Source organism: Cannabis sativa, chromosome X (assembly GCF_029168945.1).
Source record: "Cannabis sativa cultivar Pink pepper isolate KNU-18-1 chromosome X, ASM2916894v1, whole genome shotgun sequence".
Classification (NCBI taxonomy): domain Eukaryota; kingdom Viridiplantae; phylum Streptophyta; class Magnoliopsida; order Rosales; family Cannabaceae; genus Cannabis; species Cannabis sativa.
This window is the reverse complement of record NC_083610.1, coordinates 36,205,623-36,232,418: the sequence shown is the minus strand read 5'-3', so window position 1 is coordinate 36,232,418 and position 26,796 is coordinate 36,205,623. Positions and strand designations below refer to the sequence as shown.

The window sequence follows — 26,796 nt, the reverse complement described above, 5'->3', positions numbered from 1 at the left end:
TCAAGATTGATTTGTTGGAATATTTTTTATAGTATATAATCAAATTAATTATATATTTTTTGGTTTTACTTGATTTAATATAAGTAAATATTTGATTAACTGACTAGATATTTTAATTGATGATCAACTTTTAATTTGTTACTATATAAATATAGGCAGCCGATTTTGTGCCCATATGTGCAAAACACGGATTGGAATCCGTTGTACGGCAGGGGGGTCCCACCGTACTTTTAAATGTTTTTTAATTTTTGAAATTTTGGTGGTAACCGGTTGTTGTAGGTGTGGTTACCGGTTGGGAGTTTATTTTTTTAATTAAAAAATAATTAGGTACGAAAAAAGTAGAAAATGGTACTGTTTGTGTTAGTTAGAGTACAAAAAGGTACATCAGTCTTCACTGTTCCTGGCAGTTGATGGTACGAAAACACTGTAGGCAGTGGGTCCATGTTGTCGGATTAAGGCTATTTTGGTATTTTCCTTCATTCATAAGATCATATGTATTTGTGGGATGGTAATTAAGTACATTATATAGAGTACCGTGTACATTACTTGTTTCTGCGTGATGTTTAGTAAAATTAGTGTACATAATATCACGTACCGAGTACAAAATTTCACGTACCGAGTACGTTCATTTACGTTTCGTAGTATATTGTTTAGAATTTTTTTTTTTAGTGATGAATTTGTTTGTTGTTATACATTGAGTTTTTAGTTGGTGTAATTTTTTAATTGTAAATATTTCGTATATTAAAAATTACCAGAAAAATATATTTTTTCACCTTATAAGATTCAGTTTTTTTTCCTAGGCATAATTTAGTTGTTCGTCAATAATAATTTTGAGATTTGGTGAAGATGAGAGAATTACCTTAAACACACAAAACATAACAAGAAGTATATAAATGTAGAATTTTTGAAGCAATAAGTAGAGTCATAAACGTTAAAACAACAATGGCTAAAAGTAGCTAGTTATAAGAATGACCATAGTAAGACTTTTGTGTGGAGGAAGGCGGTTCCGGGAAATACGCGTTGGAGTGGTCATTGAATGAGTCAGATGCTGGTTGATTGTTTGGAGGTTGTTGCCCTTGAGATCCAGTGTTATGTTGACGATTTGGGCACCGTCGATAATCATGGTCTGATGAGCGACAAATGCGACAATGTCTTGAGTTTCTTGGGATCTGCTCCCCGTTTGGTCCTTCCCTTGTATTTCCCGTACCCTTTGTTCTCACAACTTCGGGGTCTTTAATAATGTTGGGGTTGCTACGATATCTTCCAGGTTGTGGCGTCTCTCCTTCCGGATTGGAATTCAAGTCAAATTCTTCCTTGAACATTAGAGTTAGCCGTTCAAGCTCTTCCTTTGCACGGTTGTACGAGTCCTCTGATTTTGCTGCATAGAAAGTGAAGTTATAAGTCAGTGAACTGAGAGATCCAAACCTAGCCATCTCGTAAATGTGTTGTTGTGGTTGTCTTTGGCGAGTTAAAATGTAGGTGGAGATTTATCTTTGCGGATTTGCTCCATCGCTTCATGAGAAGAGAATTAGGTATTCTTCTCATGTTTAATCTTTTCATTGTAGCCCATAAATGTCTACAAGGGTACCCTTGACTTTCATAGAGCAAGCAACTACAGTGTAGTGCTCGTCGGCCTTCACAGTAATGAACTCGGTATTGGACGTCCGGATGCTGGAACTTTCCAATGGTGAATATCTGCCACTCTCCTTCTTGCTCTTGAGCTATGACAAAATAGTTATTCTCTAAATCAAGCTGCTCAGCAACCTTGTGGTACATAGTTCTTGTGTAGAATTCAGCACATTGGTTGTAGTAAGTGGTCAAGCATGTAGGATTAGGTGGGTGAGGTCGAGTGCATCTGCTTTTGAAGTCATTTGCAGTCTCGTTGTGTCTGAGCTTTGAGACTGTCATATCTATGGTTGTTACAAATTCACGCAAGCAATAATTCTTCTCTAAAAAATTTTTTAGAGCGGAGTTGATGGATTCGCAACGTTGTGTGGTTCTCATTCCTGCAACGAATGAACCCCTTAAATAAGTTTCTGCCCATTGTTGTCTTGACTCGAATGTTGTTTGACACCATTCATTATCTGTTAGTTGTTGGGTTTGGATGACGTCTAACCATCTTGCTTCAAATTCTTCCTCCTCGTAGTAGTTGTACATGAGATCCTTAAATGTTTTTAAGAAGATCGGATCTTTAACCTTTTTTGAAGCATTTGTATTGAGATGCCAAGTGCAGAGACGGTGCGTAACATCGGGCATGTGTTCAACGATAGCCTGTTTCATGGCCGCATCTTGGTCAGTAACTACAACATTTGGCTTCTTATCTCCATGGCATTCTAGAAATTTTTGAAGTAGCCAAGAATATGATGGAAGCTTCTCGTGGAGGAGGAGAGCAAATCCGAAGATGCATGTGTTGAAATGGTGGTTGACGCCAATGAGAACAGTGAGGGGCTTATTGTACTCATTTGTCATGTAGGTTGTGTCAAATCCTAGTACATCCCCAAAAGCTACATAGTCCACGCGTGAGTTTCCATCTGCTTAGAATAAGTTAGCCAAGCGATTCTCGTCGTCAACCTGATAGACAACGAAGAAATTAGGATCCTTCTTTGCGAGACAATCAAGAAATCCCAGAGCCCCTTCTGAGTCCGTCTCTATCTTCTCTTCTCGCTTCGCACCAGCAACCCTGTTGTACACATCTCGAAGTTGACATGGCATTTTCTCGTAACCTCCACTTTACAAAGTAACATGAGACATTATGTTGGCAGTTTTAATTCCTACGGAGTTCATCGACCTAACTTGGGCAAGCAACCCATTGGAGACAACTCTATATGATCTCAAAAATTGTACCTCACTTGATGAAGCCAGCTCGTGATTGTGCATTGTGCTGAACTCTTTGCATTTCCAAGTGTTACACGGTTGTGTGAGTAAAATACGCAATGCTGCCTGACATCCGGTTCTAGTGACATCATGAGGTCTTTTTTTTCTTGGTGTGTCCGGTGATGCGATTTTTTTCGAACCCTCGGAACAACAAACCCACCTCCGCATTACAATGACCCCATGAGAACGTCGTACATCGTCTTTCCTTGTGCCGAAACCCATCCGTTTCGCATACATTTCGTAGAATGCTTCCCATTTTTCCAGTTTGCCGAGACTCTTGCCTAGCACGTCCTGTATTTCAATCTCATTCACTGGTTTTATGATGTTTAGCTCTGCTGTGATGGTTTCCCATTCATAAGTGTGTTCGTCATTCAAGTTGGCTTGTTATTGATTTGTAAGAATTGTAGATGAGGAGTAAGGTGTAGAGGGTGCTGAGGGGATTGAAATTAGATTTTGTGAGTTTAAAAGGCTGCGATAATAGGGTTGTGTGGAGTTGGTGATCACATTTAAAGCTGTTGGGCTGATATTAATGGGCCTCTACAATATTACAATCTGAACTCAACTCCTCTCGTACGTCAGAACAGTATAATAGTACAAATTGTTTTAATTTCATTCCACATGTAATTGTAAAATAAAGTTATTTGACGAAAAATTTAAAGGGTTGATGTTATTGAGTTGAAAGGTTTGGTGGTGGGATTTAAATAGATTGGGGTTATGTTAATGGGCCTTCACCTAAGTTTTTCAATGAGTTGAACCATATTCGTACGTCCAAAATAAAACATTGTACTTTTTTTGTTTTTGTAAAAAAATATGTTAAGAAAAGAAGAAAATTTTAATAAATGGTTAGTTGTTCACATTTAAATCCATTGGGCTTATATTAATGGGCCTATACCAACATCTTTTAATGAATTCAACCATTCCTGTACTTTACAAAGATAACGCAGTACTATTATGAAAACCCCCTGCGTGTACACGTGTATTAAAGTGATGACTTTTTTTAGTAGAATGGGTAGTTTTACTGATTTATATATGTTGGGCATTTATTTATGTTGGGCTGATATTAATGGGCCCTTCACCTACATCTTCTTATAAGTTAAACCATCGTCGTACGTTAGAACAGTACCGTAGGACATTAGGTTTTTTGGAAAAACGGGATTGATGAATAAGTTGACATTTGACCATACTACGTACGCCTACACGTGTATTTAATTGTGTAATTGAGAGATTTAAGCACCCCTCTTTTGACACATCACATGTGCCCAATGGAGTACATCCCAATGGAGTACAGCTAACTAAAAAACGTACTATAGGGTTATTCTCCACGACTTATATAAGACACTTGAGACGTTTTCCAATCCAGCATCAAGTTTAGAGAGAAATGAACTTGTAATTTAGTTATTAGCATTACAATATATCAAGTATGAGTTCAGGTCCACACTGGGTTATTTTCAATGGACCAAATGAAGGTATCTATAGTACGTACGAAGATGCTGTAAGCAAAAACACTACTTCTGATGCGTCCATAAAAATAATTCGTTATGAATCTTTCATAGAAGCTTTTTCTGCTTTATGTCTACATGGAGAGACGGGACAATGCTTCACTGGGCAGCAAGTTAGAGAACTTTGCTGTGTTAATGAGTTTCCCTGCATGTGGGATTCTAATGATGATAATGATGAAGAGGCTATCCTTAATTCTGTTTGCTCACTGTTTGATGAGGGTGAATGTTCTGGTGCAAATAAATCACCCGAACAGGACAATGTGAAAGATTCGACTGAGAAAGGTGAGGGCCGAAATGGAGATGATATAGAAGTTGGGGACAAAGGAGGAGTGGGTACTTCTCCCAAAAACAGTAAATGATGCACTGTGTTAGTGTCCAAGTTATGTTATTTTATATTTTAAGCTATAATGTTGTACGATCAGTATTTGTTATGAAATATGTACTTTGGTTTATTTTGGAGTATTAATGTCACTTTCCTCATTAATTAATTGTGGAATTAAAAGTGAAGTGAATCATTGTGAAATCACAACTGCAAACAGAAAGCAAAAGAAACTTAAAATAATATAGTAGAGTTACAAACAACTACATATATAATAGAAGTGCTTCAATCTCATTAAATGGCCTAACAAAAAGTTGATTCAACGGCCATATGAGATGAGTTGTAACAAAAGTACAGTATATATATATATAAAAAATACCACGATTGAAACTGAACGGATGTTCAATCAAGTTCTATAACTTGAGGGAACTTCCTTTGAGACGGAGGGCTATTGTCTCTGAACGGGGACTTTGGTCGTGAAGGGCTTTCTCTTGGTGTAATGACCGCTCTAGTAATGTGGATTAGAAAAGGCAATTAGCACTAATTTTTATTATTTTATTATTATTTGTGAATTAATTTATTTGTGGACCCCAATATTTAGAAATAAATGTTAGAGTTATAATTTCTCAATTCCGGAGATTTTATTAAACTCTAGGGGTATTATTTAGCTTATATGTGAAATATGTTAATTTTGTAATTTTTGCTCGGCGACAACGGAAAATGCGATGGATGGCTAGATAATCACATGAGTAAGTTTAGAACCCTATTTCATAGTGGGGAATATTTTAGAGGAAATAAATTATCGGGATTGAGCGGGGTTATGGAAATTGACCATTTTACCCCTAGTTTCAAAGAAATACCTTAGTTTAAGTCTAAGGGCATTTTTGTCATTTGAAAGGGATAAGAGATAGGTGGCTTTTTGGTTGATTGACACCTAGCAAGAATACTTTCAGCCAAGGGTTAGTTAATCCTTTTCCCAATTTGGAAAATCAAAGAAAAGAAATTAGAAGAAAGCATTTTCCTCTTGAACTCTCTCTCTCTTTCTATTCGGCTGAGGCAAACCAAGGATCAAACCTGAATTTTTTTCTTCCATTTCCTTGAATCTAAGCTAGGATTCAAAGTGGTTCTATCTAAGGTAAGCCCTAGAACTCTTGCTTATGTTAATTTTGAGCTTTTTACTTAGTTTGAGCATGTGATTTTGGGAGTAAGTGGCTGTTAGGTTTCAAGGTGTTTAAGGTTCGAATTTTAGGGTTTAGTTGAGTTGATTCTAAGTTCTAGCTGCTGGTTTTAATGGTGTAGATGATTTTTATGCAATTTTAGGTTTAAAGTTCAAAGCTTTACTCATTAATGGCAACTTGAGTTGTAATGGTTTATTCTGTGAATTACTGCCTGGAAATCATTGTGTATGCATTGTATAGGTATACTGGAGAGTTTGGTAAAGTTTGGGATTGAATTGAATTAAGGGGGATAATTTTTTTGGTTCCCAGCAGATGAACCGGAATTCCGGTTCTGGGTGGTCTGTACCAACCGGTCGACCGGTTGGTGACCCAGAACCGGGATGCCGGTTGGGAACCGGTTGACCTGTTGGGGGATTCTCCAGAACCCTAGTTTTGGCCAATTTTGAGATATTTAGGGTATTGCCATGAGGTTTATCGATAGGGAAACTTTTAGTTTCAAGTTTTAAGTCCCGGAAAGTGATTTAGCGAGTCACTCATCTGTATTACCGTTATTGTGATTAGGGCATCCATCTAGCACGTGAATTCCGTTCAGGTCGGCCAGCACACTTGAATTCGGAAAACAGGTAAGAACTGTGTATAATGTATGATGTGATTATCTGAATGTGTGTATATGTGTTTATATATGCATGCTTGAATTATGTTAAACACTACCAACACTTGTATGATTAAGTTATAGAGTGTATTGGTACAGTGATTGTTGTTGATTTGAGTACGATACAGTGATACCAACACAAGCATAGGAAAATGCTAAGGTGTGTGGTACATCACTCAGTGTTACTCAGTGATCGAGATAAACCCTACCAACACTCGTACAGCGAGGTACGATGTGTATGTGGTATAGTGGTTGTACCCTGGTATTGAACGTTCATACTCATCTGTTAAGCTCTGTAAATAGGTGTATGGGCGCCTATTTACAGGTCGGAAATTATATGATATGTTATATGCATTTCTTACTGAGTCTGTTGACTCACAATTTCTGCTTCCATGTGTAGGTAAAGGAAAGGCGAAGGCTGAACAGGAGTGAACCTGAGCTCGGGTGAGATTGTACATGTCAAGCAGCGCGACCTGGAGTGTTCGGTCTCGGGACATCTGGGAGTTGTATTTTGAAAGTCGCTGTGCGACCTGTAAATCTGTATATTTTGGATTGTATGCTTGAAAAGTAAAGTTTGTAAAGTTTTAAAAATCGGGATCCCGGCACTTGTAAATATTTTATTAAATTACAAAGTTTAGTATTTAATGCAAAAGTTTTAATTTGACACGTTTTTCCAGATTTTTCTTTGATTAGCAAAGATTGCATAATTATTGAAAAAGCACTGTAGCGTGCCTTAGCATTAGGGCGTTACACTTGGAGTAGTGTTTGGTGATTCTTGTTTCACATGAAGTGGGTAGTGGGGTATGGACACCTCGGTGTAGTCGAGAATGTCATCCACGATACCCTCTAATTTTTCTCTTGAAGTGTTGGCTTCTTGCATGGCGTGGGCTGAATGGTACAGATGTTCCGCCAGTTTGTATGACTCTTGCTTGGCCTCCGTGGCTCGTAAATGAGCCTTCCTTATAAGTTTTTCGTATTCGTGGAGAACAGACTCGAGCCTTGCACAGTTAGGACATCCTGACATGGACGCTGAACGGAGTCTTGGACTCCGTGACGGTGTACCTATGGGTCTTGTGGAAGAAAAATGATGCGGTGGGGATTTTTGAGGACTTGTTTCAAAAGGGTTGAAGTTTTGGTAAGGGTCCATTTGATGTAGGTAACAGTATAACGGGGTTTGAAAAAAATGCTTAGTTTGGATAACCTAACCTTTACTTATATAGTGGGTTGGTGGGTTGATGTAGACGTGATTGGGTTCATGTAATAATATTGGTTTTCTTTTTCCGAATTTAACCATTTAATAGTTAATAAATTTTCACAATGGTAATATTTACCCATTTATTAGTTAACCAATTTTAATAGAAGGAGAAGGTGAATCAAATCCCACAAACAAAATCTAAGCAATATCGGGAAAGTACTAAGTGATGTGACATGTTTATATTAAAAACAAATATACGTACGGTTTTATGATTTAAATAATAATTTCCAGAATTAAAGTAAAAATAAAATGCTTTAAAGTATTAGTACACATGGAAGACATAATGAATGAAGTGAATTGATTTATTACAGCCGTATAAAAATGTCACATCACCATCTTTAAATAATAAGTACATGGTTTAAATGGTGAAATTAAAAATGTGATGTGACATCCACTCATTTCAGTAGTGAATAATTTATTAAAATTTGACATCATAATCGTTGTTGGTACTACTATCATAATTTATTAAATCTGACCTAATTGATTTGTCCAAATTTTAATAAGAAAAATGTCATATTAGTATATTAGAGCCCAACAAATATTAAATCTCCTTAAGTAATTACTGGTAGGTTTCGTGTTTTCAAATAGTATCTTAATTAACTCAAATCAGGGAATCCCATGAGATCTGCATGTCAGAATGTAGTCAGTTTGATTTGATGTTACACTGTGAAATCGTTGACGTACATTATTTAAAGTATAGGAAATACTCCATTTAACGTCAGTGAGTACACTGTGGGACGTACACAGAAAATTAAATATTGATAAGACAACAATTGATTTTTTTAGTTAGTATCTTCAAATTAAAGAGGAAATAGTCCATACTTGGTTAAGAAGATTTTAATATTTGGACAATTTTTAAATAATTCCCAACAACTTAAAAATGTGGTCCTAAATAGGAAATGGTTTAAACTGTATTAAAATAAGTATTGTACGAATAAATATGTTCGAAATTATAGTTTACATTTGAAAAAAAATCTTATTATCTCATTAAATTCAAATATTGAGTAAACATAATTGCACCGTACTGTATTTACGATGTAAGGTACTCTGCACGTATATTGATGTACGTTATTTTCAAACTTGAATTTATTGAGATATGGGAGATCCAGCTTCTGACGTACATTGAAATACGTTCCAAATATATTTTCATATAATTTATTTCTGTGACTGTTGAAAATTGATTTTAGGGTTGGAAAGACATACGTAGAAATACGTTATTAGAATAAAGAAATCTTTTATATATGCTAATTAATTTGTAGGAACCACATTACAATTTCTCACTTCTTGATTACAATAAAGTATTCAACATTACAATTTTCAAATAATAAAAGTGAACAACCAACTACCATTACAATGAAGATGTTATGAATCCGTCTTGGTGAAATTAATATTAAATATTTACATTTAAAACCTGATTTGACTAGACTGTACAACCTATCAATGAAGATGACTTTGTGAATGCATTGGAAAAAGGCATTTGGATTAACCCAACAAAATGGATTAATTTTTGTCTTTTGTTAATAAAAACTCCTACAGTACATATGATGTGACATATATATTTAAAACTCACCCAAGTACGGTTTTATAATAAAATAATAATTTGACCTAAGAATGTAAAAACGTTGACATTTGCCTCCCGCGTATCATTTTGTTCGAGAGTCTGGCGCACCGTTGTGTCAAATATGATAACACTCATTCCTCGGTGGCCTTGTCGACTCGGGAGGTTTAGGTTCGGTAGGATGACATATTTGGGTGGCCGTATTGGAAGTAGTTCCGTCCACCCTACTCCACCCATCCGAAACCTTCGTCAACATTTCCTGAATATACATATACCACATACATAAAATTTTTAAGAAACAATTCGTAATAATATAATTTTAAAATAAATAGACATAAATACTTGAGTTATTACCGAAATTTGTAATGAGATGATTGATTGAATTGCTGAAATTCCCTTGATGCACCTACAACACACGGTTGCAGTGCATACCAATCCTTTTGTTTACACATCTTCACTTCGGTGCAACAACAATACATTATTTACTTTTTTTTTTATATTATCCCTATACATACGTCTACAGATAGGGAGTGAGTTCTCTAGGAAAGAAAACAATACTAAATTGAGACGTGAAGGAGTAAGGAGAGGTAGAGGGGTATATATAGTACTTGTGGATGTGATTGTTGAGTGTAGTCTTGTCAAAAATTACAAAATAATAATTAATATAACCCTAGGTACGGCTAAAAAAGGGGTGGTATAACCCCAAGATAAATTTGATAAAGTCAATCCCTTGAAAAACGTAATTTGAACAAACCCAACCCCCTATTAACTTTTCCTTGGAAGACGTAATTCGAACCAACGAAATTATCGATTTTGTTCTGGTTTGGTTGACTGTGGTTAGAAAAATTATTTATTTAAATAAGGTAAATGTTGTTCCCATTGTTCCCATTGTTCCCATACGTTATGAACAACAATGGCCACATAAAATTTTCACATGTAGCAACAAATATCCTAATATTATGTCGAAATAAAAATGTGTGGCGAAATGAATAAGAAATTAAATTAGGATGTTTACTAATAATGAGAACTCAATATTTTTTTTTTAAAACGATTTAAATATTTCATTAAAATATTATTCGTTGGAATAAATATTGCAATAATTTTTGTAAGATTACATTAACGTATTAATCGTCGTAATCAAGATTGTAATAATTTTTTGAATACTATACAAATATAGATATTTAATAAAAAAAAACAGTTTATTGTTATGAATACAATAGTAGTTTGAGACAAAAAGTGATTGTAGTAATAAAGTCTGGAGAATAGTGACTCTGGTACGCTTCATGATGAACTGAGTACATACTCAGCCCAAACAACCTAAATTCATAATGCGACTTCCGCCATAGTGCATCGGTGTCACTCCGTACAACCCTAGGTCGAACATGATTCGGTAAGTTCGTTAGGAGAGTAGTGAGTCCGGTACCCCAAAGCTAACTTGACTACATACTGTGTGTGACCGGGCCCGTAAACACCGCAAGTGACATTGTGAGTCGTACGAATGGTTGAGTGTCACTCAGTACAACCCAAGGTCGAACTGGATTCGGTGAGTTCGTTGGGAGAGTAGTGACTCCGGTACCCCAAAGCTAACTTGACTACATACTGTGTCACAACGGGCCCATAAACACCGCAAGTCACAGTGTGAGTCGTACGAATGATTGAGTGTCACTCCGTACAACCCTAGGTCGAACTGGATTCGGTGAGTTCGTTAGGAGAGTAGTGACTCCGGTATCCCAAAGCCAACTTGACTACATATTGTGTGTGACCGGGCCCGTAAACACTGGAAGTCACAGTGTGAGTAGTACAAATGGTTGAGTGTCACTCAGTACAACTCAAGGTCGAACTGGATTCGGTGAGTTCGTTGGGAGAGTAGTGACTCCGGTACCCCAAAGCTAACTTGACTACATACTGTGTCACAACGGGCCCGTAAACACCGCAAGTCACAGTGTGAGTCGTACGAATGATTGAGTGTCACTCCGTACAACCCTAGGTCGAACTAGATTCGATGAGTTCGTTAGGAGAGTAGTAACTCCGGTATCCCAAAGCTAACTTGACTACATACTGTGTGTGAACGGGCCCGTAAACAGCGCAAGTCACAATGTGAGTCGTACGAATGATTGAGTGTCACTCCGTACAACCCTAGGTCGAACTGGATTCGGTGAGTTCGTTAGGAGAGTAGTGACTCCGGTATCCCAAAGCTAACTTGACTACATACTGTGTCACAACGGGCCCGTAAACACCGCAAGTCACAGTGTGAGTCGTACGAATGATTGAGTGTCACTCCGTACAACCCTAGGTCGAACTGGATTCGGTGAGTTCGTTAGGAGAGTAGTGACTCCGGTATCCCAAAGCTAACTTGACTACATACTGTGTCACAACGGGCCCGTAAACACCGCAAGTCACAGTGTGAGTCGTACGAATGATTGAGTGTCACTCCGTACAACCCTAGGTCGAACTGGATTCGGTGAGTTCGTTAGGAGAGTAGTGACTCCGGTATCCCAAAGCTAACTTGACTACATACTGTGTGTGACCGGGCCCGTAAACACCGCAAGTCACAGTGTGAGTCGTACGAATGGTTGAGTGTCACTCAGTACAACCCAAGGTCGAACTGGATTCGGTGAGTTCGTTGGGAGAGTAGTGACTCCGGTACCCCAAAGCTAACTTGACTACATACTGTGTCACAACGGGCCCGTAAACACCGCAAGTCACAGTGTGAGTCGTACGAATGATTGAGTGTCACTCCGTACAACCCTAGGTCGAACTGGATTCGGTGAGTTCGTTAGGAGAGTAGTGACTCCGGTATCCCAAAGCTAACTTGACTACATACTGTGTGTGACCGGGCCCTTAAACACCGCAAGTGACATTGTGAGTCGTACGAATGGTTGAGTGTCACTCAGTACAACCCAAGGTCGAACTGGATTCGGTGAGTTCGTTGGGAGAGTAGTGACTCCGGTATCCCAAAGCTAACTTGACTACATACTGTGTGTCACCGGGCCCGTAAACACCGCAAGTCACAGTGTGAGTCGTACGAATGATTGAGTGTCACTCCGTACAACCCTAGGTCGAACTGGATTCGGTGAGTTCGTTGGGAGAGTAGTGAGTCCGGTACCCCAAAGCTAACTTGACTACATACTGTGTCACAACGGGCCCGTAAACACCGCAAGTCACAGTGTGAGTCGTACGAATGATTGAGTGTCACTCCGTACAACCCTAGGTCGAACTGGATTCGGTGAGTTCGTTAGGAGAGTAGTAACTCCGGTATCCCAAAGCTAACTTGACTACATACTGTGTGTGAACGGGCCCGTAAACACCGCAAGTCACAATGTGAGTCGTACGAATGATTGAGTGTCACTCCGTACAACCCTAGGTCGAACTGGATTCGGTGAGTTCGTTAGGAGAGTAGTGACTCCGGTATCCCAAAGCTAACTTGACTACATACTGTGTCACAACGGGCCCGTAAACACCGCAAGTCACAGTGTGAGTCGTACGAATGATTGAGTGTCACTCCGTACAACCCTAGGTCGAACTGGATTCGGTGAGTTCGTTAGGAGAGTAGTGACTCCGGTATCCCAAAGCTAACTTGACTACATACTGTGTCACAACGGGCCCGTAAACACCGCAAGTCACAGTGTGAGTCGTACGAATGATTGAGTGTCACTCCGTACAACCCTAGGTCGAACTGGATTCGGTGAGTTCGTTAGGAGAGTAGTGACTCCGGTATCCCAAAGCTAACTTGACTACATACTGTGTGTGACCGGGCCCGTAAACACCGCAAGTCACAGTGTGAGTCGTACGAATGGTTGAGTGTCACTCAGTACAACCCAAGGTCGAACTGGATTCGGTGAGTTCGTTGGGAGAGTAGTGACTCCGGTACCCCAAAGCTAACTTGACTACATACTGTGTCACAACGGGCCCGTAAACACCGCAAGTCACAGTGTGAGTCGTACGAATGATTGAGTGTCACTCCGTACAACCCTAGGTCGAACTGGATTCGGTGAGTTCGTTAGGAGAGTAGTGACTCCGGTATCCCAAAGCTAACTTGACTACATACTGTGTGTGACCGGGCCCTTAAACACCGCAAGTGACATTGTGAGTCGTACGAATGGTTGAGTGTCACTCAGTACAACCCAAGGTCGAACTGGATTCGGTGAGTTCGTTGGGAGAGTAGTGACTCCGGTACCCCAAAGCTAACTTGACTACATACTGTGTCACAACGGGCCCGTAAACACCGCAAGTCACAGTGTGAGTTGTACGAATGATTGAGTGTCACTCCGTACAACCCTAGGTCGAACTGGATTCGGTGAGTTCGTTTGGAGAGTAGTGACTCCGGTATCCCAAAGCTAACTTGACTACATACTGTGTGTGACCGGGCCCGTAAACACCGCAAGTCACAGTGTGAGTCGTACGAATGGTTGAGTGTCACTCAGTACAACCCAAGGTCGAACTGGATTCGGTGAGTTCGTTGGGAGAGTAGTGACTCCGGTATCCCAAAGCTAACTTGACTACATACTGTTTTCGGCCAAAGATAGGGAGAGAGAAGGCTCAGTTTTTTCTGAATGAAAAAGTAGAAAATTGTAAGTGTAAATTTCCTGAAGCCTTCACTATCTATTTATAGCATTCCACTAGGGACTGGTTTGAATTATTTGGCATTAAAATAATGAAAATATCAGTTTAAGTTGCCTATAAAAGTGGCTGGCCATGCTTAGTGGATTTGGGCCTCACTTATTAATTCTTTGTTGAATCCACGCATAGAACTTAGAATTGCACTCTCAGTTATATAGAATGCTCTATATGTTCCACCATATAGACACATCATTAGTTATCCATTGTTATAATCCTAATTTGATCAATGATCCTCTATATGAATGATCTACACTGTAAAGGGATTAAATTACCGTTACACCCTACAATGTATGTATTCCTTAAAACACTTGACCCCGTATAAATGATATTTCAGCTTGTGTGAAATGAGTACTCCACCATTTATGTTCGTTTGGTCAAGCTCGAAGGAGATCATCCTTTGCTTACTATTCGCCAGATAGAAGCTATAGATTCCATGTTTATGATAGCGCTCCCACTCAATTGCACTACCGTGTTCCCAAAATGTACGTATCACCCTCACCTAAAACTAGGCTTAACTAACAAATCAAAGAACACGAATAGCCTCTCGAGATCGAGCCTAATCATATCAGGATTAAGATCATTTGATCTACGATCAACTAGGCGATATTAACTTGAATAGATATTACGGTAAGTTTAATAAATCTAAGTCAAAGTTCAATATCGGTCCCTTCCGATGCATACTCCATGCATCCAACCTGAGCTTTACTTTAACCAATGCTCTGGAAAGAACATAGCATTTTTCCAAATGCAAGTAAACTCTTGTTGTAGATTATCATATCAGTAAAACCCTATGTCTGATAAATGTAGGAAACTTTATTCACATAGTCATGTTTACTTTCCAATGTGTTGACGGGGCCCAACACTAGGTCGAACTGGGTTCAGTGAGTTTGTTTGGAGAGTATGGACTCCGGTATGGTCAACATTTATAATAATTAACATACATGTTGTCATATGATTAAAAGAAATAAACATACAAATTGCAAACTCAATTAATACAGAAAAAGTATTGCATAGTCTGTTTATTAATTTTGGCCAACATGTGTATTTGGACATAACATAAAATATAAGAAAGTTCATACAATTCCATTAAACCAAACTAAACCGGCTGTATATGTGGTTTATTCATGTGGGGAGAAATATTTATGTGTTGTACTTTTAACTGTTCATAGAGTTGACATAAAATATTATTTTAATTTGATTGGACTGCTTGTGATTGACACTACTTTTTTGTATATAAGTATAGTGGACCAAAGACTTTGAAGCAAAAATTTGAGAGGCAGCACGAAATATGCTCCCCAATTTTAATATACTTTCTAACGTTTTCAAAGAAATTCGGTTTCCCCCCTAAATTTATTTTCACAAGCCTATTTCCACCATAAGGTCGAGGGAAACACTCCTTTTCAAGCCTCACTAACACCCTAATTTGGTTTGTTAAAAAAAAACATGGTGGCTGGTTCTGGAGAGGACCCCTACGGGTTCGAGAGGGATTTCCCTTCATGGAAAAATTCACTTGGGGGACACCCCAATTGCTACTGTGGTGATCTAGCTTATGTTTGGACTTCTAGCAGTAGAGCAAATCCGGGTCGTCGCTTCTTTGGATGTCTGCACTATGTAAGACTTCGAACGTCTTAATAATATTTTAAACTAGGCTTTGTAAATATGGTGATGTACTTATTTTAAATTCAGGAGAACAACGAAAGTCGAGGATGTGATTACTTTTGTTGGATCGATCAAGCTCATCCTAAAAAACCTGCAGACACTACTCTCGGTTTGCGAAACCAAGTAAGGAGTTTGGAGAAAGAGAAGATGCACCATGAAAACATTATTAAAAAATTATATTTCATTATATTTATTTGCCTTTTCATCATTTGCCAACTTTTATTTCGTTAGAGATATTGTATGTGGTATGATGTTTATTTTATGTTTTTTAAGTACGTTGTCAAAGGAAAGGTAGGCATTTAAGTTGGTTCTATTAAAAATTTCTTAATTACTATTTGGTCATTGATTGTGAATGTCAATATGTGCGTAGTACAGTAATTAATCTAGTGTGAAATACTAGGATTTAAAGATAAATATCGGTAATTTTCACAATATAATCCAAAAAGTGTCATAATAACTTAGTCAATATTGTTGTGTTTCACTATATTGCATTTTAAAAATACTTCAACTTTTTTTTCAAAGTTTTAAATTACATGATTTACTTACCTATGAGTTTAATGTTTAATAGATTGCTACCATTTTCAAACGTTGATGTTCAATACATTGCATTTTTGAAAAACAGTAACCTTTATTTATTTTGATAGCTTTTAATTGCATTATTTAGAAATGGTGAAATTGTGTGAACGCCAGAGTTATTATGTCTCATTACTGTACTGTACTTTAACTATGTGTTTAATGTTGAATAGATTGGTACCATTGTTTATAATTTTTAATATGTTGGAGGTATCCAAATAATTGTTGTAAAGCTTGATGTTCAATACACTGCATTTTTGAAAAACAGTTTTTTTTTTTTATAGCCTTTAATTACATTATTTAGAAGTGGTAAAATTGTTACAAAGGAAATTGTGTGACAGAGTTATTATTTCTCATTATTGTACTGTACTTACTCTTTTTGATCCAAATTTATGTCCAAGGCCAGAATTAATGCCTTCATCTCTGTAATGGGAATGTACATAAGTGTAGGTATTTTTATTATTTTGGACATAATTGGAGTAAAATTGGTCAATTTTATTTTCAAAATAATGTACTTCACTATCCAAAACCTAACAGTACTGGCAAAATATAACAACAGTAATAATATTCACAATAATAATGGGAAAGTACATAAGTATAAGTATTTTTATTATTTTGGCTATGGACATCATTGGACTAAAACAGATAGTGCGAAAAAGAATGTAAAATTGGTTAATTTCATTTTCAGAATAATGTACTTCACATATTGTTATGGTAAAAAAAAATCCAAAACCTAATAGTAATGGCAAAATATAACAACCGAAATAATATTCACAATAATAGTAATAATGACCATACAGTAATAATAATCTGTTCCACCAAATTCTAAAAACTACCACAACTCTTACCCTATAGTAAATTATAAAATCACCAACATTAGTGCAATTCCAAATCACCTAACAGTAGTATGATGCAAGTATATAACATGACTCACTAAATATAATTTACGACCTAAAACCTAACTTTTGTAACCATTGTACTGAACATAGTAAATATATAAATAACGTAACTTTTGTAACCATTGTAATATACTACTTGTTACTTATGGCCAGCCTTTTAGAATGACGGGTTTTCGGGGACTTGCTCTTGCCAGTCCACATGTTTTCGGACCTGGCCTTCGCTGTGCTGAATCGGGGGTCTCGAGGAGACCTTGATGGACTACGTAATGGTATAGTTGTAGATGTTGATGGAAGAACTTTGGTTTTGCTCAATCCAAATTGCTTCTTAACTCCCTCCATCACAGCATGTTTAGCCTTGTTACTCTCGTGGGTGATAATTTTCCCAACACAATCCAGTCTGGCTTCAATAGGATCAAACTGCATTGTACATTAGGAAACCAATTCAGTAATACACATGACAACCAAATCCATAGAAACAAATCCATCAAAAAATAGATTGACAACTCAATTTTCACAATATAAACAGTTAGTTAACTGGATGAAAACTTAAACTAAAGAAATCAACATTACATTACCTCTTCCAATATTTCATTTTCCTCGAATAGTGATTCCATGTACTTCATTACAAACATTCCACAATCGTGGCCATTTTGTTGTTGTGGGTAGTCCTTGCTTGAAGAAATAATTACAAACTCGCTGAAATTCAGGTCTCCTGGCTTGACAGGGGCAAACAATTGGTCCAAAGTCTGGAGCTGCAAAAAAATTAAAACAATCACAGTTGAGATTAGTGCAATTACACTAATAAAACGGCAAACCGTGTACACACGTGCATACCATCTCTACGCAGGTGCTCCGACGTGACCTCTTATGCATTGCAGAAGACAACGAGTCCCTAATTTCCACTGTTGTATTAACCATGCTCACATTCGCCGCAAACCAGTGCGGAGCACTCTCGGTATCCAGTAGCGGTACCACCATCTGCGACAAAGTAAAACAAACAACGTCATTGGAAAATTAAACTACACACATTTGATTCAACACAAAAGTTTCAAGAAAATGCAAATTACAGTGTGACATAAACTCAAATCTGCATCGTAATAAAGAGTGGACCACTCTTGCTCCTTCGCCATCCTCTCCACAGTCATCGTTCTTCCAAGTAACTCGCTCTGCACAATAAGCACACATGATAGATTACATTTTAAATAAAAACATAGATTTAACAAAGTTTACAGCACAAATACAAAAGATTCATGTCCACTTTTAAATATCAAATTTCATACCGAAATTCTGGTGGGCATAAACCAAGTTCTCTTTCTTCCAATGCCGTTGCGCTTCTTCTCTCGAAAATTCATGATTTGAGCAAAGCAATCAATGACCTGACATTTACACAAACAATATCCGTTATGTTGTCATTCATACGATTTGTAAATGGCATTAACTAAAATAATGAACTACAAATTTCAAAGCACCCAAATGCCAACTTCTACGTACACTGTTTGATATATCGGTCTCCGGTTTCATGCATTTGAAAAACCTCCGCTCGACCTCAACCTTCCCAAAATGGGCTAACACTTCACTGAAATACAAAACAAATAATCAACAACGAAACGAATGTACTAATATCAACTACGTACACAGTAATCATGACACATGAGATTACCTCGGATCATTGGCGCTAGAGAAAATGTAACGGAACAACTCGTACTGTTGATTTGAGTAACCCTTCTTCACAGTGAACGGACCAATCACCTTCCCTCCAGATTCTTTGAATCTTTCGAACGCAGCATCATCAAAATCATCCTTCACGGTCTGCTCAACTTCCTCTTTTACAATAGCGGGGAGATCTTCTCCCCAAAAGTTCATAACCTCAAACGAATCATCAGAAACAACCACCTTAGTTGGAACAACGACCTTCTCTTCTGATAGATTAAGTGAAGGGACACTCTCTACATCATCAACATCCTCTTCCAATTGATCCTTCGTCCCTTCACCATCCTTTTCCTCGACACCCACGTCATCCTTCTTCTCGGTCTCCCCGTTGAACGAAAGCGAGCGCTGAACTTTGCTCGTCTCAGGTATCTCCAACACTTCTTTCATAGTCCCCTTCCCAAGGTAAGTGGAGAGTACCTTCGCAATGACTCTTTGCGCTGCTCACCTTCAAATCAAGCCGGAAGACCTCATCTTTCAACTCACACACAGCTTTGTATATTGCGTCATTTGTGGGTTGCCCAACTGCAGCGGATTCAAAACTTGGCAATAACACATACGTGTTAGTCAATTTCACCTGCTCAGTACACCAAAAAAACTAGTTAGCATATCTCTCAAATAAAATTCTAACGCATCAGAAAATTGAAGTACTAAATGTACCTTTCCACTTGTGTGACCACCGTGGTCTCGAATCCACTTGTACACTGACTTGCAGTGTTTTGTGGTCCAAAAGTCAATTGGAGCCACAGTCCGGTCCACGTGAGTAGCAGTCCAGTCTACGTGCGTCAAATATACAAGCTGCCACCAAACAAAAGTGCATACATATATTACCACAGCAGAAAAAAATTACTACCATCACAATAATTCGAAAACTTACCTGTAAAAATATCGTGCAACCGGAGACATTTTTGGTGTTCTTCGTCTTGTACCGGTGTAGAGAGCTCATTAGATATCGAAATCCGGCAGTCGCCCAATTCTTCTTCTTAATTGACCTTGTGTCAACTAAAGAATGCATGTAGCTAGTGCTGACCTCGGTACCATTCTTCGGCAGCAACACAGTTCCAATACAGACAAGGAGAAACTTAATGAGAAACAGGTAGTCACTGTCGCTGGTTTCCTTGAGCTCATTCTCCAGCAAAGTCAGGGAATACCTACAGTCCTTGACCTTAAAGAGGAGGTCAAACTCAACCAGGTCACGCTCACTTTCGGTTGCCACGGGTTCTCCGCCATCCCGGATTCCCATGACATCCTCAAACAGCTTGGAGGATAGTTGGATCGTTCTTCCAAATATCTCCAGCCGAGAAGTGGTTGGATCCACGTGATCGATCAGCCAACTAACTATCTTAGCGTCTATGTACGGGGCATCCTCCCTTAAAAATGTTGAGAAACCGGCATTTCTCACCATTTCTTTTTGAGCCTCGTTGAGCAGTGGGACTATTCTCCCCAAACGCTCGAATGAGCAACGGCCAGAAACTTGAACGTCCCCCACACCTTCGTTGTTGTCAATCCCTGGCTCAGCAGATAATGTCTCCTTCACCTTCTTCCCTTTCCCTCTACCACCAACCTTGGAGGGGGAAGCCTCGACTTCGTATGAAGCCCAATTGTCAATCTCTTCATCGCTAAGAAGCTTGAATTGCTCCTTAAAACTACGAAGCACCTGCAATATTAAGACTCGATTATTAACAAAAGTACGCTAAATCAAAGATAAAAAATAAAAGATCCATAACACAGTCCAAGTCACTCACATCTGCTTTAAGTTTTTCTTTGTGTGCATCAGCATAAGCATAGAAATTGGCTTGGCTGCATCAATTAAATAAAGGAATGGAATTATAAATATTATTTTCAAAACCAAAAAATATTACCACTAAAATAACTGCCACAAATAACTCACTAGTACTTCGCCCAAGCTTCCTTCGGATCCTTCTTCTTTATCTCTGCTGCATCCTTTTTGTCTGCAGCAGCCCCCCTCTTCCGTTTATATACCATTTTATAAACCTATTACACAAGACAAAATAACTTAAATTAACAAACATTCAAAACACTAAAATATTGGAAGACAAAGACTTTGAATAATTCATGCAATTGTCTAACATTTCAGTGTATTCATGACATCCCGACACTTAATTTTCTATATGTGTACAATAACAGGTAAGCATCTCTTCCCATATAACATAATTTCATAATATGTATTACATGGAAACTGTTAAGTACAATGTACCAATATGCCTAAATAATGGATTCTGTAAATTGTTAGTTTTGTTATAATTCTAATTTCCCAAAAGGAAAATTGAAATAAGATTAAAATTCAATTAAAAGCAATGTCAATTTCCCAAAATCGAGTGGGTTGTACCAAACCAACAACTCCAGTTACTGATTGGAACAAAAAAACCGCAAAGTACAGCAGTTCACAAACAATTAATAAAATAAACAAGTAATAATAACAATAAAAATCACTCATCTTGTTGCAAAATAGTCTCCCTTTGCTTCCAAGTTATCATATTTTCCTAAGATAATTTACTATTACAATACCATCCCAGCAAAGTCAGTTATACAGTATTCACTTTTAACATACAATGATGCCAACATATGTAATATAAAATATAGAAACAATTATATTAAGATTTTATTGTAGTATAAAGGTTCAAGGGTAAATAGGCATCTCAGTGTAGATGCAGAAGGAACATGAAAATATACACTGAGAAGAATAAATAATAAGGATCTACAACAATTTTTTAAACTTATTTTCTATCCCTTCCACATTTTTTCCCTATACCTAACATAGTCAAAAACTCCATAATTCTTCAAAGGAGAATGCAACTAATGTTTTACTTGCTAACTAGAGTACTTACTAATGTCTTATTACACTTCCTCAAGTATGAACATTAAGCTTTGATCGGGTTGCAAAATGGGACTTCTAAACCTTGTCCACTTCTATATTACTTTACAAAATAGCTTTCTTTTGATACTATTTTATAAGATGAATTCTATCTGCATGAGTGAAAAAATTTCGAAAGGGTTTTAATTTCATAAGGTCTCAAAAATGTACGAAAATTTTATTTTCTGTAGTACAAATATCTATACAAAATTTAAAACATATATTTTTTAAAATTATTCTTATCCGAATTTTTAATAGTACTCCTAATTTATCTGTGTTAAGTTTTTAATTCAATACACAACTTGTTTGGTTTGATAATATCTCCTATTTCTATTAGGATATTTAAATTGTATGACATTATGCTCATTACCAATAAGTTTAGTGCCTCTAAAATTGGTACCATACTTACAAATACTTGATGTTTCATATTTTATCCCAAAAATAAGAAAGAAAGCAAAATCAGTTACATAATGATAAGATCACTAAAACAATATCCAACCTAATATTATAGAACTTGTGAATTATATTTTTGGGGTGTTGCTCAAAAACATATGATACATTTATATCTTTAGTCTTCACCGTACACATAACTGAAAAAGATAACATCTTTTTCTCTAATACCTATACATAAGGCCATAATAATAATAACAATACAACTATTTTTATTTTATTGGGTTCAGATTTTTAAATTGAAATGAGTTTTGTCATATTGCTCAAAAAATCTCCATTTATCCAATCCCCAAATATTTAAAATCCAACCAAATCAACTAACACATTCCAAAAATACATACATCAAAATACCCAAATCAAAACCCCTAAATTATAGTACAATGCAACTAATTCAATTTAAACAATGCAACTCTTTATTGCAACAAACTTAATCAAAATACCAAATCACATATTCATAAATAACTAAAACAAAAAACTCATAACACACAGTACATTCCACACTAAGAACCACAACACATGCACGGGGGGAGACAGAGAAAGAAATGCAAACTCCCTTAAACACAGAACCAGAGACAAAGAGAGAGAGAGAGAGACAAAGAAATACCTCGACAAAGATATGCAAACTCCCTTCACCACCTCACCCTCCACACCTGAGACAAAATGAAACTATTAAGTACACGAAAATGGAAAAACACCACATTCCCTTCAAAAATATATTTTTTTTCTGTCAATAAGAAAATGTATGTAAAGTAGAACGGAGTAATGTATAACTCACCGTCGACACCCCCCTCTAACAACTCCAACAATGGCACTTCGAGTAATGTACACCACAGTCACCACAATGTACAATATGGGTTTTACTACCTCAAACGAAAATAGAAAATGGAAAAACAAAATGGAAAATGAAAAGAAAATGGAAGAGGAAGAACTTTGCCCTAGCAGAGATGAAAATGGAAAAACGAATGACAAATAGAACAATAAAAGAAAATGAAAGTGAAGAAGTGGAGGAGTGGAGGAGTACGACGGTTGATTAGACTTGATTGATGGATGGATGTCACTTTTCACTTTTCCATTTTTAATAAATTTAAATTTCAAAAAAAGTAACCGGTAGCCATTTTTTCATACCTAATTACCCCTACATGAACCCCTACATGAACCCCAACCGTTGGATCAAATTAACTACCCATCAAACGGTTACAGTACATCACGGATTGAAATCCGTGTCCGTACAGTAACGGGACGAAATCCGGTCCCTATAAATATATAGTATTAGTCTCCAAATACTGCTACTCATATTTATTCTATTATATCACCTTTAAAAAGAGTTCGTACGAACTTGAAAGATCTATATATACCCTACTAATTTCTTTCTTTTTATTTTGTAGATCTTATCAATGTAATAGTGGGAATTTGCCACTACAAGAAAAGACATTTATTGCGAAGACACCAATTGTTACGACAAAGTGATGATCTCAAATACAAGTTATTGATATGAAATTTATTCCGAGCACTTAGTATTCTTTTTTTCCAATTTTTGAAACCCTGTTATTGTGATGATTAGTCATTGCAATAGATGCTAGCTCATTACAGTAGAGTTCGACGATAAACCTATGCCTCTAAAATATCTTCCTCTATAGCGACGACTTATCGTCGCAATAGTGACTGAAATGTTTACGAGAGAAAATTCTTGCCTGATGAATTTTCTGTGCCAAAATTTATTAATTAATTCTATAAGTTTTTTTAAATGTAATTGCAACTAGAGGAAATTGAAAGAGAAATATAAAGGTTACAATTACAACGAGAGAATGAGAGCTAAGCTCCCCAAACCAACTCTTTATCTAGTCGTAACGCATCTCTAGCTAGATTATAGATTGGACAGTTGTCATTTCTAGAAACATGTACAGAAATACATTAAGAAAAGTTGATAAAGAGTTAATAATCTTTGTAATGAAACGAGAGACAGCGAAACGATTCTTCCATTTATGATTGATCTTCAAGACTAATTGAAGACAGTTTGTCTTTATATGAGTGAGGGGCAATCTAATAGATGAGCACCATTGAAGCGCATGAAGGAGAGTGCTTCAGCAAACAGAGGAGAGGAGCTTCCAACCTTAGGAGCAGAGAAACCTCCTATAATGTGGTTTTCCCAATTCTTAACACCAGCACCAAGACCTGTACAGTGGCTGCAAACATTAAGAGCAACATCAATATTCAATTTTAAGGCACCAAGATGAAGTTGAGGAGGAGCTGGAGAATTTCTAGCTAAAGTATTCCTATTAGTTTATACAGTTGCAATCCTTGTTTTGAGTGTGCTATTGAATTGAACAGATTGAGCATCCTTGTATTCCTGCAAAAAAGTTTTAACAAGATCTTCTACATTTGCACAAGGGTTAGTTTTCTTACTAAAAGGAAGGCATTCCTTTGAGACCATATCATCCAGTTAATGCCAAGGAACAAAATAAATTCATCCCCACTAAAAGACTCAAAGCTCCTGAGAAGATATTCTTTAATGTCACAATGTTTATTTGTAGTGTAAAATTAGTAAAAGGAAGTTTTTTTCCACACAGATTTATCTCTGGAATAGCCTAATAGGGCATGAGACACAATCTCATCTTTTCTTCTGGAGAAGGAACAATTAGGATTGTCAAGAACTCCCCTCCTAAACAAATTGAGAGCAAATGGCATGACATGATTAAAAGCCTTCCAGATGAAGTGCTTTATTTTAGGAGGGATTTTATTGGTCCAAACTGGCTTCGACTAAGGCTTTAAATAGTCATGCACAGGAGAGGAAGGAGAGCCCAAAACAGAGACCCAGTTAGCAAGGTGATAAATTGAGTTGACAGTAAAATTACCAAAGGGGTGATACCCCCAAATGAGGCAGTCCTCCCTCAAAGGATCAATGTGAATCGAGAGTACACCATCTACTTTATAGGAAGAAAGGTAATGATTAAGTTTACTACGGTTCTAACTTCCTTCCTCATCAATAAAAAAGGAGACATTATTAATGATAGGAGAATCATAAGGTAAAGAAAGAGAGTTTAAACCTAGAATCTACCCAGTATCAACTAGGGCTGAACATCGGGTGGGTTTACCGAGTTTCGGGTTCGCGGGTTTCGGGTTCAAAAAAATAAAATCGAACCCGGACCCGAATAGGGCACGGGTTGGCAGGTTGGTGGGTTGGAGGGTCACGGGTTGGCGGGTTTCGGTTGGCCAGGTTGACTGGGTTGGCGGGTTAACCCGGTCAACTCTTTAAAAAAAATTAATTTTTTATTCAAATAATTATTTCTTTTATCTTATTTATTTATTAAATTAAACATATATAATATAACAATTTGTTCATCAAATCTATTATTGAAGAAAAGAAGCATTAATCAATCCAACCAACAAACAAATAACTTGTTCATCAAATCAAACTTCATCTTCATGTTCATGAATCATGATAAAAGTGAAAATTAAAATATTTTAAAATACATCCATATCCATAGTCCATAAAGTTCATAAAATCCAAAGTCGATATTAATGTACATAACTAACTGTATATCATCCTTCTGAGTTTATTTGGATGTACATAACTAAATGTATATCATTCTGTGTCTGTGAGAACATCAAGGTACTTCACTCATGCCCTTGTGTTTGTTTTCGTAATGTTTGAATGCTAAGATGTGAGGAAGAATCCAAAATATTTGTAGGTACTCATGCATGTAGTAATGTTGTCATGGTTTTGTTATTATATCATATGTTATATGCTTTTTTGTGGATATCAAGACAAATACATGCAAAACAGACTTGTGAGGCTCGTATGCATTTTTTTGCAGAGCCTAATCAGAAATAATATCATCAATGGTGAGTTTTATTTTGGTATAATAATACTATTGGAAATGATTAGATTGGTAATAATTTTGTTTGTTTATGATGTATGGTTACAGTTAAGGATCTGTTCATCGAAGTTCAAGCATTTTGTATCGAGTTCTCGAGGATTAGAGAAGCAGCAACATTGTTTAGGCTTTTCAAGTCATTGGAATGAATGAACAAACAAATTGAATGATTTCATCATATGCTTACTTAGCTTCTCATCTAATTTCTCTTATATTACATTTTGTATATAATAATAATGCATTAATTGAATTGAGAGGTCATTTTTTCAGTGAAAGATATTGAAAGAATAGCTATTTGTTTTTGTGGTGTTCAATGAGTGCTGAAATGTAAAAATCTTTTAGGGTTTTTTTTTAAAAAATTTTTTAATTAATAATTTAATATATATATATATGTATATAAACTGTAATAAAAAATAAAAATATATATAATATATTTAAATTGCGGGTTGGCGGGTTCAACCCGAAACCCGGTACCCCTAAAAACTCAACCCGCGAACCCGTCCGAAGGGTACCAGGTTGAACCCGACCTGCCTTAACATTTTTTTAAAAAAAAAATGCGGGTTCACCGGTTCGGGTTCGGGCAGCTTGCTCGAATTCGGGTCGAAGCCGCTCAAAATATTCAGTCCTAGTATCAACTAAGGAGATGGATTTCCCACTTCCTACTGTCTAAACCAAACCTTTCAAAAGAAGTTATCTGCCCCAAGGAATACTTCTCCAAGTCATAGAGGGGAAATGTCCCTTAAGAGCATTAAGAAAGTCATTATACTTGAAATACCTAGCTTTTAACAACTAATAAAGAAAGG

The 26,796-nt window shown here is 36.9% G+C and overlaps 4 protein-coding genes across 4 annotated transcripts; all 4 read right to left on the bottom strand.

Annotated features, from left to right (window-relative positions):
• Window positions 1-956: 956 nt before the first annotated feature.
• LOC133032132 (protein FAR1-RELATED SEQUENCE 5-like) lies at window positions 957-2,469 on the bottom strand. Its single transcript, XM_061105981.1, has 2 exons — window positions 1,617-2,469; window positions 957-1,378 (listed from the first exon to the last, which is right to left on the bottom strand). The coding sequence occupies exons 1-2, from the start codon at window positions 2,467-2,469 to the stop codon at window positions 957-959; spliced, it is 1,275 nt and encodes a 424-aa protein (XP_060961964.1).
• Window positions 2,470-16,940: 14,471 nt separating this feature from the next.
• On the bottom strand, window positions 16,941-18,049 carry LOC133032486 (uncharacterized). The gene is made up of 2 exons (XM_061106452.1): window positions 17,921-18,049; window positions 16,941-17,838 (listed from the first exon to the last, which is right to left on the bottom strand). The coding sequence occupies exons 1-2, from the start codon at window positions 18,002-18,004 to the stop codon at window positions 17,653-17,655; spliced, it is 270 nt and encodes an 89-aa protein (XP_060962435.1). The 5' UTR covers window positions 18,005-18,049; the 3' UTR covers window positions 16,941-17,652.
• A 246-nt stretch (window positions 18,050-18,295) lies between these two features.
• On the bottom strand, window positions 18,296-19,207 carry LOC133032485 (uncharacterized). Its single transcript, XM_061106451.1, has 3 exons — window positions 18,747-19,207; window positions 18,578-18,662; window positions 18,296-18,462 (listed from the first exon to the last, which is right to left on the bottom strand). The coding sequence occupies exons 1-3, from the start codon at window positions 19,181-19,183 to the stop codon at window positions 18,361-18,363; spliced, it is 624 nt and encodes a 207-aa protein (XP_060962434.1). The 5' UTR covers window positions 19,184-19,207; the 3' UTR covers window positions 18,296-18,360.
• Window positions 19,208-19,238: 31 nt separating this feature from the next.
• LOC133032484 (uncharacterized) lies at window positions 19,239-21,493 on the bottom strand. The gene is made up of 3 exons (XM_061106450.1): window positions 20,685-21,493; window positions 19,671-20,450; window positions 19,239-19,591 (listed from the first exon to the last, which is right to left on the bottom strand). The coding sequence occupies exons 2-3, from the start codon at window positions 20,196-20,198 to the stop codon at window positions 19,367-19,369; spliced, it is 753 nt and encodes a 250-aa protein (XP_060962433.1). The 5' UTR covers window positions 20,199-20,450; window positions 20,685-21,493; the 3' UTR covers window positions 19,239-19,366.
• Between the last annotated feature and the right edge of the window lie 5,303 nt (window positions 21,494-26,796).